Here is a 15,098-nt window from a genome sequence, read left to right as displayed (position 1 = left end):
GAAACTAGATACTCATTTGAGCAAGTATCAATACTGAAAAAGTCTCATTCACAGGACAGAAATGAACCTTTCCATGGGAACTTAATAGAAAGTACTTTTATTCAATATTGAAAATAACATATTGTCTAAATAAAGGGTCTTTTTAATTATCATCGTGGCATATCAGAATCATTATTGAGTATCGAGTCTATTCCTTAGTATTGAAATCGAGTTTAAAATTTTTGCATAACATTAATTCTGGCATCTGCTAGTCTCCATGGAGGAAGGTGACACAGTATAGCATTAAAACTATCTATCATCTACAGTTGCTTAAATTTACCTTGAAAAACAGGCATTCTTAAAGTGTGTAGACTCACCTCTCCACAGCGTTGATCTGTAACTTGGCATATTGGTGTGACTTGGTTGTCTATATAAAGCTAGATAGCTTGAATGTCATACTGTGGCACATTTCAGGCAAAGCCATAACATCTCCATGGAGATAAAAAAGATATGGATCCTTTACAAGAAAAGTAACTTAGCACGGCTTAGGTCATTTGTTATTCATGTTTGCGCATGAGATATAAGTACATGGAGATCATGACTGCAGCCTGGACCAGTCTAATGTATGCACAGTGAACAAAAACTGTGAAAGAACTGAGCCACAAGCAACTGTATTAACCATCAGAGGCACATTTCACTTTGTACATGGAAATATATAGGGCCCATATTATGTCACATGTAAGTTTTAACCATAAACCATATAAAGAAGTGAACTAAGGGAGTGTGACATCACTCACAGCACTCGGCTCCAGCCAAATGAAGCTCGTCGAGGCTAGAATTCCAACCACGAGTGTCATAGCAACCAAAGAGCCAATCTGGAGCGAGGCTGTTGAAGGTAATGCCCCCTCCGTGCTACATGATCCTATTGTTTTATTTGGCTTTTTCTTTCACCGAGGTCATTAGCTTTAGCACGTTTGACTGACAGCGCCTGCCCTCTGCTAAACCAAAGGTGCAGGCACTGTCAATCAAACCTGTTGCTAACATTAGTGGGAGCAACCTCAGGGAAAGAAATAGCCAAATAAAAAAAACAGGCTGATGTAGCACAGATTAATACGAACATTTTAAGACTGAAATCATGAGCCTGACAGCAGGATTTACGCCCTCTTTCTCCAAAAAGAGCTTCCTAAAGATGCTCTAATTGCTCACAAATACCTTGAAAAACATGCATTTCTACTTTAAGTGGTGTTGCCATGAAAATAGATAAGCTAACTGTAAAACATTCAATACAAAGCAATAGCATCTTCATGGAGACAAGCAGATGATGAACCCTCCACTAAAAAGTTACATTTTTTTAAATCTGCGTTATACTAATATTAACAATTATGCCGTATGTTTTTGCAGCTACCATAGTTGTTAGTGCTAACAGTCTGCTTGGAAACACACTTAAATATAACTTTCCATGTCTGTACCAGCGCTGCATCACCGCTCCTCCATCTGCCGGCTCTTCCCCTGGGCGAGGGATGGTGCCAGGGCCGATGCCAGGGCCGGTGTCCAGCTCCGGCCGGCCCCACCTGGCACCTCTGCGGCCCCATCATGTGTGGGCGCAGAAGGCCTGAGTCACAACACAGCCACGCAAACACACTTAAACAGCACATGTTAATGTACCAAGCCAGAGCCGTGATATATGAATACTCAAAAGAAAGTACTATGATTTAGTGCTGAAAATCACAATCTATTGGCCAAAAAGTGAGTGTTTTTTAAATCATCATTGTGGTATCGGAATTGGTATCAAGTATCGAGTCTATTCCTAAAGATCGAAATTGTGTTTGAAATTTTAGTATTGTGACAACACTAGTACTTTTCTGAAAAGTAAGTTTTCTGGTCTACACAGAGATGTTTTTGCTTTGCCTGAAGTGTTCCACAGTATGGCATTAAACACACACACAAGCAGGTGACGCCACAATGTAGGGTAACAACTCAAATCTGTTGAGACGGAAGGCCCCTCAGAGTAAAGAATGCATGTTTCTCAAGGTATTTCTGAGCAAAAAAGACACTTGTAATTGAAAAAAGCAAGATAGATAAGTTTAATGCCATAATGAGAATCATTCCAGACAAAGCAATGGCATCTTCGTGTAAGCAATCAAATGGAGGATTCCCCATGATAAAAGTTACATAGTGCATTAAACACTATCTATCAATTACGCGTGTGGAAAGACATACATTCTTACAGTAGATAGAGTTGCCACTCCACAGATCTGACTTGTAACTTGCTCGCTTTTCTAATTGGTGATATAATGTTTATTACCATGGCAACATTCCGGGCAAAGCAATAACATCTCCATGGGAACAAGCAGGTGGCAGACTCTCTACCATAAAAAGTTCCACAGTGGAACTTTAAAGGGGAGATATGAGGCCTATTGTGGGTTCATTTGAGGAGAGCCTTGGTCACATGGATAATGACTTTATAGAAGCAGAACACAGGGAAACACAGCAGACATGTCAGCTGTGCCAATACGACGCGATCTGGATTTGTACAGTTCAACAGTTCACAGGAAAGAGAGAGGGCGGCTTAGGTGACTCTGAGTTAGTGGTATGGAAGGACACTAAAGCTGTCCAAAGTATAAAAAAATCAGATACTAATCAATACTACAACTATTACTGAATTTGAGCAAATATCAATACTAAAAATGTCACATTCACAGGACAGAAATGAACCTTTCTTGAACAGCTTTAGAATGATCTTGAGCTGTGTCAGAACAAGTATAAGACCACGTAGACTAGTATGCGCCCATGAACCAGTATGGAACCTACCTGGACGACTGAGGGATTACACAGATATAAGACCACATCGTAATACGCTGCCTGGCAAAAAAAAAAAAGTCGCCACCAAAAAAAGAAAAAGGTCACACACACTAATATTTCGTTGGACCGCCTTTAGCTTTGAACAAGGCACACATTTGCAGTGGCGTTGTTTCAATAAGCTTCTGCAATGTCACAAGGTTTATTTACATCCAGTGTTGCATTAATTTTTCACCAAGATCTTGCATTGATGACGGTAGAGTCTGACCACTGCGCAAAGCCTTCTCCAGCACATCCCAAAGATTCTTAATTAATTAATGGTCTGGACTCTGTGGTGGCCAATCCATGTGTGAAAATTATGTCTCATGCTCCCTGAACCACTCTTTCGCAATTTGAGCCCAATGAATCCTGGCATTGTCATCTTGGAATATGCCCGTGCCATCAGGGAAGAAAAAATCCATTGATGGAATAAGATGGTCATTCAGTATATTCAGGTAGTCAGCTGACCTCATTTTCGAGCACATACGGTTGCTGAACCCAATAATTATCCAATAGGAGGCTCGTACCTATTTGCTTTGTTAAATCCAGGTGAAGCCTTTTTTTTTGGCCAGGCAGTGTATAAAGAAAGTACTACCATTTAATGTTGAAAATCACACTAAATCGTCTAAAAAAAGAGTGTTTTTTATCATCATAGTATCAGAAACAGTATTGAGTATCAAGTCTATTCCTTGGTATTGAAATCATGTTGACATGACAACATTAAAGGAGACAGGTTTTTTGTAATAAAGTATATGCACGAATGTAAACACGATGGGGCAACAGTGGTGTCGGTTAAGCGCTCACTTGGCACCTATAGGGTAACCAGTTCAAACTATACTATACTATTGCCATGTCACAGGTAGACTACGCAAACACAATGTTTTATGGAAACAAACATTTGAAGTAGGAATACCTTATGACCCGATATCTTTTGCAATACTTCAATAATTGGTGCACTGAGTACAGGAGGAAGGGTTATGTCCTGAGGGATGTTACCTTCCTTAAACTGCCCTGAGAGACGACGACTCTGCCTAACCAGACTTACCTCTTGCTACACAAAACTGAGAACTTTGATTGATTCTGCAAAAAAAGAAAACATAGAAACTATTGACAATTTTGAATCAAATTTCTGAACATTTTATAATCCGGAATGTTATCAGTGCATGTAATACAAAACCTGAACAGTGAGTACAGAACCCAGCTCTACTAATGACTTTGTATTAGTTTAAAGCCAGCAGACAGGTGGTACTCCTCAGCTCTATTGACTCCAGGTGTGGCTCAGTCAAAGTGGGTCACTGGGGAGCATGATCCTTATACAGTATACATGTGTCCAGCATCCTGTCACATTTGAATCACATTACTTTATTTTAGCCACTATTATCTCAGAACATTATTTTTTTACAGTGGGAATTCTTTTTATAGTGGAAAAAAGCCATTTCTTGTACACTGTGGAATTCAATACACTATGAAAAATATATACGGAGAATGAGTTGAATTATTCTGACTAGGGCTACAACCATGAGTAGTTGGGAAAAACACATGACTAACAGAAAATTATCTGGACTATAAAGACTCTAAAACACATGCAAAATGCTGTTTCACCAGAAAGACAGTGGCATTATTAAATCAAAATGAAAAAAAAGAAATTGTCAGTTTGGTTTTTGCCCCCTGCCGCCATATTGGTTTTAGTCGCTAATGTAAACTCCAAAAGAAACCTTCATTAACTGTCCAAATATAAGTATTAAACAAGTTTTTAGGAATTTTTTTGTTGAATGTATCGACCCTTCCCACCCCACCACTAGTTTAGCAGTCAATCAAACCTGTTGCTAACACTGGCAGGAGTGACCTTGAGGAAAGAAGGCGCCTGATTTGTCTGTTATTAATGTTCATATCTTGATTTACTAAGACAATGGCACAATAAAAATACCAGGAACATGTAGTGTGGTTTAATACAAACATTTTAAGACAGAAATGACGAGTCTTACTGCAGCAGTTACAGAGAGAGGAGGGACAATTTTTCAATGTGAAGTGAGTTGGAGCCAGAGTTGATGGAGCTGGGATAGCTATATCAATTTATTTATAGCCTATGATCAATACATATTCACATAGCTTTGAGTAGTTGACTAATAAAAAAAAAATCAAACAAACAAAAAGTCTTAAAACTTTTCGAAATCTCCAGAATTCAAATATTGCCAATTCACCAAACAACATGACCATAAACACCATACTGCGCTGTCCTCGTCTGCCAGTGAGTAGGCTACATTGTACCAAACCCCCCGGGGAGAACCAGGCGGAGGGGGTCTATGAGTACCTCCGCACAGCCGTTAATGGCACTCCTCTTTCCCACACCATTACTCAGCCTGCACCCCCCCCCCTCTGGAGCTCCATCAGTAGACGCCCATCGCACAAAGCCCTGTTCAAAAGCATGGGCCATAATGACAGCCTATAAGATATACATGGAGTAATGCTTATGCAGAATAAAAATTAGGGGTGGTTGCTATAGTGTTATGGTATGAGCACAGCAGGGGGTTAAGTCAGACCACATGCACTGATTTTAAATGTGTAAAAACTGTAAGGAAATTGAAAAGAACCAAGGTCAGCTCGTCTATTTGTATTATGTGGATAAACCTATAATGGACATACACAAGTTTACCAATCTACTATATATAGACTAATATAGATGCATACTTATAAATACAGACCAGAGCTTTTAGAGGGAGAAGAAGGAGATATGATACAGCCCCTTGACTGACTATAGCACCATGCTGATGTGTTTTCTGTCACAATAAGTACACTTAACAATCATTTTTGGATTTCAGTATTTATCCTGTGTACTTTTTCTTTACGCAACTGGGAAATCGTTGGTGATGTTGTGGCTTTATCAGATTTGAGCTGTAGAAGTTTGAATAAATAACTTCTATGACCCATTACAGATGCAAACAGTCCACCTCAATGCAACTTTTTACATATGGCACATAACACAGCATTCTAGCTTGAACTGGTTACCCTCCAATTGGTGGGTGAACACTCACCTGCACTACTCCACTGTCCCGGAAAGCGCTGATTACGCAATACTCTTGGACTATGGTTCCCAGTAATCTATCAGTGTAACTTTATTAACATGGCACTTAATGAAAAAAACAAATAAACAAACTAAACCAGGTCTAAACAAGGATTACAAAAGACCTAAACCAAGTCTAACCCGGTATAAATAAGACTGCAGAGTACTACCACATGACGACCGCGCCTCACAGTTTGAAACCCCCCTATATAGACCCTCACTAACATGTAAATGATCTACCAGTGTAATGTAGCAAAGTGTTCTGCGTAGTGCCTTACCTTAACTACCCTCTCTCATGTAAGAACATCATCAGGCTAGCAAGGCAAACACCGAGCTCATTCATCTCAAAGGTTAATCTGTGTACAGCTCTGCCACTTCTAGGTATTGTTATTGTAAAGACCCATACTACTGTAAAATGAGAGGAAAAATTACAGGAGGAGGCCAAATTGGACTATGAATAGACTCTCAAGATCATATATGTATATATAATATGTTAAAATTATAGAGCAGGTGCTATTGACATTTAAGGAAAAATCTAATCAAGCTTAATTCAAGCTGTATTCAAAATCAATAGAAAAAAAATGCAAGAAAAATAATAATAATAAAATTACAATAAAAAAATATATATATATATATATATCAAAAAAAATAAAATAAAATGTATGTAAATTTATTTATTTAATTACAATGAAATAAAAGTACTACAAGATTTCTACTGCTAATCAATCCATTTTAAAAAAGGTCCAAGAGCTTAGCCTTAGCTAGCATCTCTCCTGTCAGCCCATGACAAAAATGCTTCCAGCTTCTTTCTAATAGCCACGGGCCTCCGAATGAGAATACACCATCGTAAATCTGTCTGTGAGCTCCATTCACACTGTCATCAGACGCCACTGCAGTGTGTGAGAGAGCGGAGCACGCCCAGAAGGAGGGGGGAAAGGGGGAGGTAAGGAAGGAGGGAAAGAGACAGAGGGAGGAGGCAGAGAGGAAGAGAGGGTGAAGAAAGAAGAGGAGAGAGGGAGAGAGAGATGAAGAGAGGGAGGGAGGGAAGGGGGAGGACGAAGAAAGAGAGGAGGGAGGAAAACAGAAAGAGAGAGAAAGGAGGTGGGAGAAGGAGAGAGGAGGGGAGAAAGAGAAAGAGAGAATAGGAGGGAGGGGTAGATAGGAAGAGAGAAAGAGGCAGAGCGAGAGACAGAAAAGGAGGGAGAGAGAGAAGAAAGAGAACACAACTTTGCCTTCCCAGCCGGCACTTGCGTAATGTTTTGGACGCTCTTCAGGAAACATGAATGCTTTTGGTATCTGTGCGTTTCCGTACACAAAGAAGCGGAATTCCAGTTACAAACATGAGCGAAGTCACAGTCACAATGGAAAAAGTAGCATGTCATCCAAGTGCAAGTGTGGGCCATGTCTCTCTACGTCAAATTCTGTAATAACAATAGAATTACAAAGACTGTATAGAGCACATTTCTGGATACTCAGATCGAACTATATATAAATCAGATACTAAAAAAATCACATTCACAGGACAGAAATGAACCTTTACTAAATAGCTTCAGAATGATCTTGAGCTGTATCAGAACAAGTAAAAGACCACATAGACTAGTATACACCCATGGGACACATCCTAGGGTCACCAGCGCCTGGGGACCCATCTCCAGATCTTGAGCTAGGTTTGGTCAGGACTACGTTAGCTGGAGGATTTGACCTGCTGTGCATGTTTGGGATGTTGATGTGGAAACTGGAGGGCTCTCTTATTGCATATCTTCATACAAGCAGGCAGAAGTGTCTTGCCAAATAACATAACAGCAGACTGCTACACGATCCGCACAACCACAAGTCTACTTAGCCCAAACCAGAACTAAACCAAGGACCAAACAAGGACTGAACCAAGTCTTAACTCTCCCACAACTTGAAAACCACTACTTTAAACCTATTTTAGCATCATTACCCAAAACCTAATTCTATCCACTCATCTGTCCCTCATTGAACTGAATAGTCCAGTCTTATGTCCAGTTAACAGAAGGAGTAGGGGGCGGAACTTGAGTCAGCTGACCTATCCAAATCACATCCAGCAGGCTATGGTCAGATGATGCTTAGGTCACACCGATGGACACTCACTCACTCTCTGCCCAACACAAGTAACCAGATGATTACATGCACACTGTCCCGGACATGTGCAGACATCGTTCACCTCTTTTATGTCTGAAATGCATGTTCCAATCAGCTGCCAATCAGTAACGCTCCCTCAATGTCACATGGTTTACATCAGGGTCGCTAATAATGATAACGATGATAATTAACTTGTTAGTAATTATGATGTATTAATTGAGTTGACAAATTAATGCTATTGTGCTTTTGAAATAAGAACTGTTTTAACGTGAGGTTTAAGTAAAATAAGTGAGGAGACATCAATAGAAAATATACTTTAAAAAATATATTCAAGTATTTTTTAAAGTATATTTTAAAAATCACCAAAAGATAACCTGTCATTTTGTTATGCAGATTGTATGGGGAATGTATGATGTATGATATTGTGTGGACCAGATGACCACAGGCCTTAGAAGACCTGGAGTGACCTGCAGTAAAAGTGAGTGTAGCTTGTGGCCCAAGCGTAAAGATGGGGTCATGTAGCAACTGTGAAATGCATTTCATACAAGAACATATTCGGAGTGTGTGCGCCTCTGAACACGTGCAGCTGCTAACAGTGCACTGTGTTCTCCTGACAGGTCACCGGTGGAGTGGAGACTAATGTGTGACACTGAGTCTAAAAATGAGGTCATAAACAGACTGTGATAAATAGTCGTAAAAAACAGAAAACGCACAGAAAGTGAGACCAAAGCAAGAGCCCGCAGCGCGTTACAGTAACACACACGCACGCGCACACTGAGCTCCCCGTGGCCTCTGCTTGCACGAGCTCTCACGCACACCATGCACCCTCCACTCAAGCTGCACAGAGCGTAAAGTTACAGTCCGGACGTACCTTCCAGCCCGCGGAGCTGTTGCTGTCCCCTTTGTCCTTAAAGTAAGGCACGCTCTTCACCATCCAGTCATAGATCTGGGACAGAGTGAGCCGGTTCTCCGGGGAGCTCTCTATGGCTTTGGTGATGAGGTCTGCATATGACATGTTCCCCCAGGCGTTCCTGCGGGACGAGCTGCTCTTCCTCTGGGCAGCGGCGGCAGCAGCGGCCGCAGCGGCGTTGGAGGAGGTCCCGGCCGGAGAGAGCAGGGGCACCTGCGGCTGGGGCAGCTGGGGGCTCTGGTGCTGATGGAGGTGATGCTGCTGGTGAGGAGGGGGCTGGTGTGGGCTCTCCTGGCAGTAGTCCGAGCACAGCAGCCCGGGGTCCTGCTCGGGGAAGTCCTCGCTCTCCTCCAGCAGGCTCAGGTTGTTGATGAATTCGCTCCCGCTGGGCTCCTGCTTCACTGACGACACCGGGGAGGACGTGTTAGAGTCGCCCGGGGTGAGGAACTCCGGTCGGGGCAGGGGCCAAGTGCATGAGCGCGGCCGTGAAAGAGGCTCAAACTCTGGGTCGATCTCCACCAAGTGTGGCTGCTGCGGGACCGCTTCCGCCATGGTCCAGGAGTGACGGAGCCGAGTGTCCAAGTGTCAACGTGACCAAGTGTCCCTCAAAAATCCGCTTCCTTTGAGGAAAGTCCACCGGCAGAAAACAATAAGTCAGTGTATGGAAAAAAGCGATGTACCGGGGCGGACGGTCCGGAGAGTTACATCCCGCAGTGACTGTGATCCGCGGGGACAGAGGTGACTTTGACCCGGTGTCGCTGCTGGTCTGTGTCCTTCAGTCGTGTTGAATGTCGGTGTACTTCGGAGCGGCCGTGTGCGTGTGTGACACTGTTCTGCCTGTTGACTCTGGTGTACAGCATGTGAGCACTTACTGGAACTATCATTCGGCCACAGGTCCCACCCTTTCTCTGACTGACGCACAAGCCGCGCCAATAAGCGGCTTCAACTCTACTCCTGAATGTTGTTTTCATTCTTGAGCTTGGACTGAGCGGGCAAGGGAACGAACTGAACTTTTTTTTACCCACAGAAATACAGCATTCCAAAAAAACTATGGTTCCAGAGTGGACTTTACGCATCAGACGTGAACCATAACATAGTGAACTATAGGTTACAGTTGCGCACAGGTTACGTGTACAATTTTGCCTAATTAAACTTGAGCCTGTACTGTTCACTATTCAGCACAATAGGCTGACCATCACTTTACAAAGCCTACTCATCCATCTTATTTATTCCGTACCTGATACAATAAAAACAGCATGGCGCATGGGCCTTTCCCTGTAGATCCACACTGTGTAGGGGAGACAATGTTCATGCCAAGTAGTGCGGCTATATAAATGAATGGCACTTATAGAGTTAATAAGGATATATACATGAATGGCATTTATAGTTAATAAAATTGTATAAATGAATGGTACTTTTATAGTTCCCTAGAACATCTGCAATATAGAGAAGTATAATACCCTTGACTTCGGGTATAGTCCTAACTGATTCATGAAAACTTGAAAGAAGCAATTTTCTCTTGAACTCGAGTCACGCAAGCAACCAAAACCCACAAGTATATCTATATGCACTTCAAACTCTAGATTTTGCCGCCATCTTCTGGAAATTGTAACGTATTACGAGTTAACCAACGCGCACGCGGCTGATCCCTGCCGCTTTTGCAGCTCTCTCAGGGACGTGCACAGATAGAGCCCAGGTGGTGGTGCAGCATCTGCCCCTTTGCCTTAAGTGCCCTTGTGGTCAACATATATTTAAGGTTTAATATTTGCCATATGAAGACAGCAGATGCGTAAAAGATGTTTTAAACAACTATACTATACTAAAAAGACTTTCACAGCTCCTTCCATTTCTCTCTGCCTGCCACTCACTCATCTTCACTTCCAGTCCACCTGTGTGTCTTAACCTTAAGAGCACACAGGGCCGGCTCAGCCTATAAACAGACTAAGTAGCTGTTTAGGGTCCCAAGGCCACCAGAGGGCCTCCAAGAGCCCATACGTTTATATTGAAAATAATATACCGGTAATATATCAAGTTTTATTGGACACAGGGCTTGTGTGTTTCCAGCAGCCTAAATATCCCTCTAAAAAAATTACATTTTTTTTTTATATCTATAGTAGCAAAATATCTACTGCTGCCTACATTTGTTTTTGAGCCAGGCACAGGTGAGGGCAGCTATGTTTTTACACTGGTGCAAGAACCGTTTATAATGAAAATTTAAGCCAGCTGTCACCAACTAGAACACAGTAAAATTCACCAGAAATGAAGAAAAAATGTCAAGAATTTAAAAAATCTTGAGGCCCCTTATATGTTTGTCTCTTGCTCTTGTGACTATGGCAGTTGTGACATTCTGGATGTTTTTAGTCGGATGTTTGTCATATAAATACAAATATAATTGGTCAAGGTGATGAGAGCAGAGTCATAATGTTGTCAAAACGTGAATAATCAATAGCTGAGCCAGGAGGCATCCGCTGTCGGGGGCCAGAGACAAATTCAGCTTAGGGCCCTGTGAGAAATGTTAGTTTCTGATGCAAGCGTCAAAGAGGACTAAGAGACTGAAGTATAAGTCAGAAGGGTTTAATGAGTTCATCACAGGTAAAGTTAACAATGGAGCACCGGACTCTCAGGAAAGGATAGGAAGAGAGTCCTGAGATGTTTGTGTTTCCAGCTTTTATAGGTCTCCCAGAGGCGGGTCTTCTTCTCGTCAACATGTACACATTAAAAACCTTTTGGCAAAATCCAACAGTGTGTGTTTTTAAGTCAAACAATCTCATTGTTTTATGACCCTCTCAGAGTGGGGGTCACTCAGTCCTTGGTGAACAGGGCTACAGATAAGAAGTGGCCCTGATCATTAGTGTTATCTTCTTGGCCCCAGTGCTCGCAGATTGCTTTATGACCCTCTCAGGGTGGGGGTCACACAGTCTTTGGTGAATAGGGCTACAGGCATCTGGGGTAGTATTACATTGTTAAAAAATACCTTACAGCCCCCTGAAAGCTAGGGCCGGCCCTGAGAGCACATAGTGCGAAATTAAAGACTGTAAGGACAGTTTAAAGGCCACAAAGTTGTTCTACACCACCTGAGCAAAACAGCAGATGAAATAATATCTCTAAAGATTGAACCGGTGAGTATCAGCTGATTCTCTTCTAAAAGCAACATAACACATAAGTCTAGGTATCTGGACAAAAGTACGTTTAAGGTCTGGAGAGTTTATCCACAGTTTGAGAGACTGCAGCTCACAGATACAGTTGAAGCCAGAAGTTTACATACACTATATAAAAGACACATACACTTGGACAAAATTGTTGGTACCCTTTGGTTAATGACAGAAAAACCCACAATGGTCACAGAAATAACTTAAATCTGACAAAAGTAATAATAAATCAAAAATCTATAAAATTTAACTAGTGAAAGTCAGACATTGCTTTTCAACCATGCTTCAACAGAATTACTTACTTATTAACTCATAAAACAGGCCTGGACAAAAATTATGGTACCCCTAGAAAAGACTGAAAATAATGTGACTAAAGGGACATATTAATCCAAGGTGTGTCCACTAATTAGCATCACATGTGTCTACAATCTTGTAATCAGTCAGTGACCCTGTATATAGGGCCACAGGTTGTCACTGTGCTGTTTGGTGACATGGTGTGTACCACACTCAACATGGACCGGAGGAAGCAAAGAAAAGACTTGTCTCAGGAGACTAGAAAGAAAATTATAGACAAGCATGTTAAAGGTAAAAGCTATAAGACCATCTCCAAGCAACTTGATGTTCCTGTGACTACAGTTGCACATATTATTCAGAAATTTAAGATCCATGAGACCGTAGCCAACCTCCCTGGACATGGCCGCAGGAGGAAAATTTATGACAAATCAAAGAGATGGATAATATGAACGGTAACAAAAGAAAGAAAAACTTCTAAAGAGATTAAAGGTGAACTTCAAGCTCAAGGAACACCAGTGTCAGATCGCACCATCTGTCATTGTTTGAGCCAAAGTGGAGTTAATGGGAGACGACCAAGGAGGACACCATTGTTCAAAACAAATTATAAAAAAAGCCAGATTGGAATTTGCCAAGCTACATGTTGACAAGCCACAAAGCTTCTGGGAGAATGTCCTATGGACAGATGAGACAAAAATGGAACTTTTTGCCAAGGCACATCAGCTCTATGTTCACAGATGGAAAAATGAAGCATATTGAGAAAAGAACACTGTCCCTACTGTGAAACATGGAGGAGGCTCTGTTATGTTCTGGGGCTGCTTTGCTGCATCTGGCACAGGGAGTCTTGAATCTGTGCAGGGTACAATGACATCTCAAGACTATTAAGGTGTCAGAAAGCTTGCTCTCAGTCGCAGGTCATGGGTCTTGCAACAGGACAATGACCCAAAACACAAAGCTATAAACACCCAAGAATGGCCAAGAGGAAAACATTGGACTATTGTAAAGTGGCCTTCTATGAGCCCTGACCTAAATCCCATTGAGCATCTTTCTAACAAGCTGAAACATGTCGTCTCGAAAAGGCATCCTTCAAACCTGAGACAACTGGAGCAGTTTTCTCATGTGGGCCAAAATACCTGCTGAGAGGTGCAGAAGTCTCATTGACAGTCAATTAGGATTATCAAAATGATTTCTACTTGCTAAATGCCAAAATAATAATAGAAGGATTTTTCATTGCTTTCTTAAATGTCAGAAGATTACAGATTTAAACAATTTGGGAAAACCCAGATGATGATGTTATGTTTCATGTCATCAACATTTGAGTTAGAGACACATCTGTGGATGTATATGGGGGCACACTTGAAACATACTTCTTTGTGTAACATCATGGGAAAGTCAAAAGAAATCAGTCAAGATATCAGGAAGAGAACTGTGGACTTGCACAAGTCTGCACAAGTATAAACACTATGCAAATTTCCAGCCTTCATACCACTCAGAAAGAAGATGGGGTCTGTGTCCCTGTGAGATGAATGTGCATATCAATCCAAGAACAAAAGCTAAAGATCTTGTGAAGCTGGTAAGAGTGAGTCATTATCTAGAGTAAAACAAGTACTGTAATGAAGTGTGCTGAACAGTCACTCTGCCAGGAAGAAGCCATTACTCCAAAAGAAACATTAAAAAGGTAGATTATAATTTGCAAATGCACTTAGGGACAAAGACCTTCAGTTTTGGAGATATGTCCTTTGGCTTGATGGAACTAAAATTGAACTGGCCATAATGAGCATAGTTATGTTCGGAGGAAAAAGAGGGAAGCTTGTAAGCCTGACACCATTTCAATTGTAAAATACGGGGGTGGCAGCATCATAGTGTAGGGTTGTTTTGTTGCAGGAGGGACTGGTGCACTTCACAAAAAAGATGGCATCATGAGAAAAGAACATTATGTGGAAAATTGACTTGGCTTAAGGATAACAAAGTCAATGTTTCTAGTGGTCGCCACAAAGCCCTGATCTCAATCCTATTGAAAATGTATGGGAAGACTACCATTTGTCAGGAGGAATGGGCCAAAAGTCTTGTTAACTGTTGTGAGATGTTTGTGGAAGGATATTCAAAACGTTTGACTCAAGTCATACAGTGTTGTAACGACTGACAGGAGGGACTAAAGAGACAGAACTCGGGGAAAGGTTTAACAGTGTTTATTTACAAAGTGCAATATGAAGGCAGATTGATCGGTGAGTTGAGAGCAGAGTGTTTGCCGTGGTCCAGGGGTAGAGTGGGAGGAGCAGAGTCTGAGACGAGATGAACTGTACCAGTAGAGAAGAGCAGGGTCGGAGACTGAAGAGCTGAGTGGGTCCAGGGAGCGGGATCTGATGAGGAGCAAAAGTATCCAATTCAGCAGGAGTCAAAAAGTGAAAAAACATTAACTGAGCTAAGCAAAGTGTACCACAAAAATACACGGACAATCTGGTGCTGCTTCTTGTTTTACGGCGGTTGGCAACCAGTATATAGGAGCATTACCGCCACCTACTGTTCCGGAGTATGGGTCAGAATAGGCTCACATTCTGATGCGAAAGCAAATAAAATCAAGTAAAATAAAATATAATGAAATAAAAATAATAATATAGTCTATTTCTAGATCCTATAATAAACACCGGTCTACTTTAAAAAGGCTACCACTGCTCCTAGTTGGCCCTTACTACCACAGCCCAGAACACTCCTCAGTGAAAATGCTTGACGTCCCCGTTTTTCCAGCCTCTCCTTCAGTGATTCC

General features: G+C 41.7%; 1 protein-coding gene across 1 annotated transcript in view; it reads right to left on the bottom strand.

Annotated features, from left to right (window-relative positions):
• The window catches only part of foxo1a (forkhead box O1 a), a 50,952-nt gene extending 41,196 nt beyond the window's left edge, over positions 1 to 9,756 (bottom strand). The window contains exon 1 of the mRNA XM_033976727.2: positions 8,856 to 9,756. Coding sequence (XP_033832618.1) covers positions 8,856 to 9,446 — 591 coding nt within the window. The 5' untranslated portion in view covers positions 9,447 to 9,756. The remainder of the gene's footprint in view (positions 1 to 8,855) is intronic.
• Between the last annotated feature and the right edge of the window lie 5,342 nt (positions 9,757 to 15,098).

Source organism: Periophthalmus magnuspinnatus, chromosome 13 (assembly GCF_009829125.3).
Source record: "Periophthalmus magnuspinnatus isolate fPerMag1 chromosome 13, fPerMag1.2.pri, whole genome shotgun sequence".
In the NCBI taxonomy this organism is placed as follows: domain Eukaryota; kingdom Metazoa; phylum Chordata; class Actinopteri; order Gobiiformes; family Gobiidae; genus Periophthalmus; species Periophthalmus magnuspinnatus.
The sequence above is the reverse complement of the archived record's forward strand: the minus strand, read 5'-3'. Positions and strand labels throughout refer to the sequence as shown.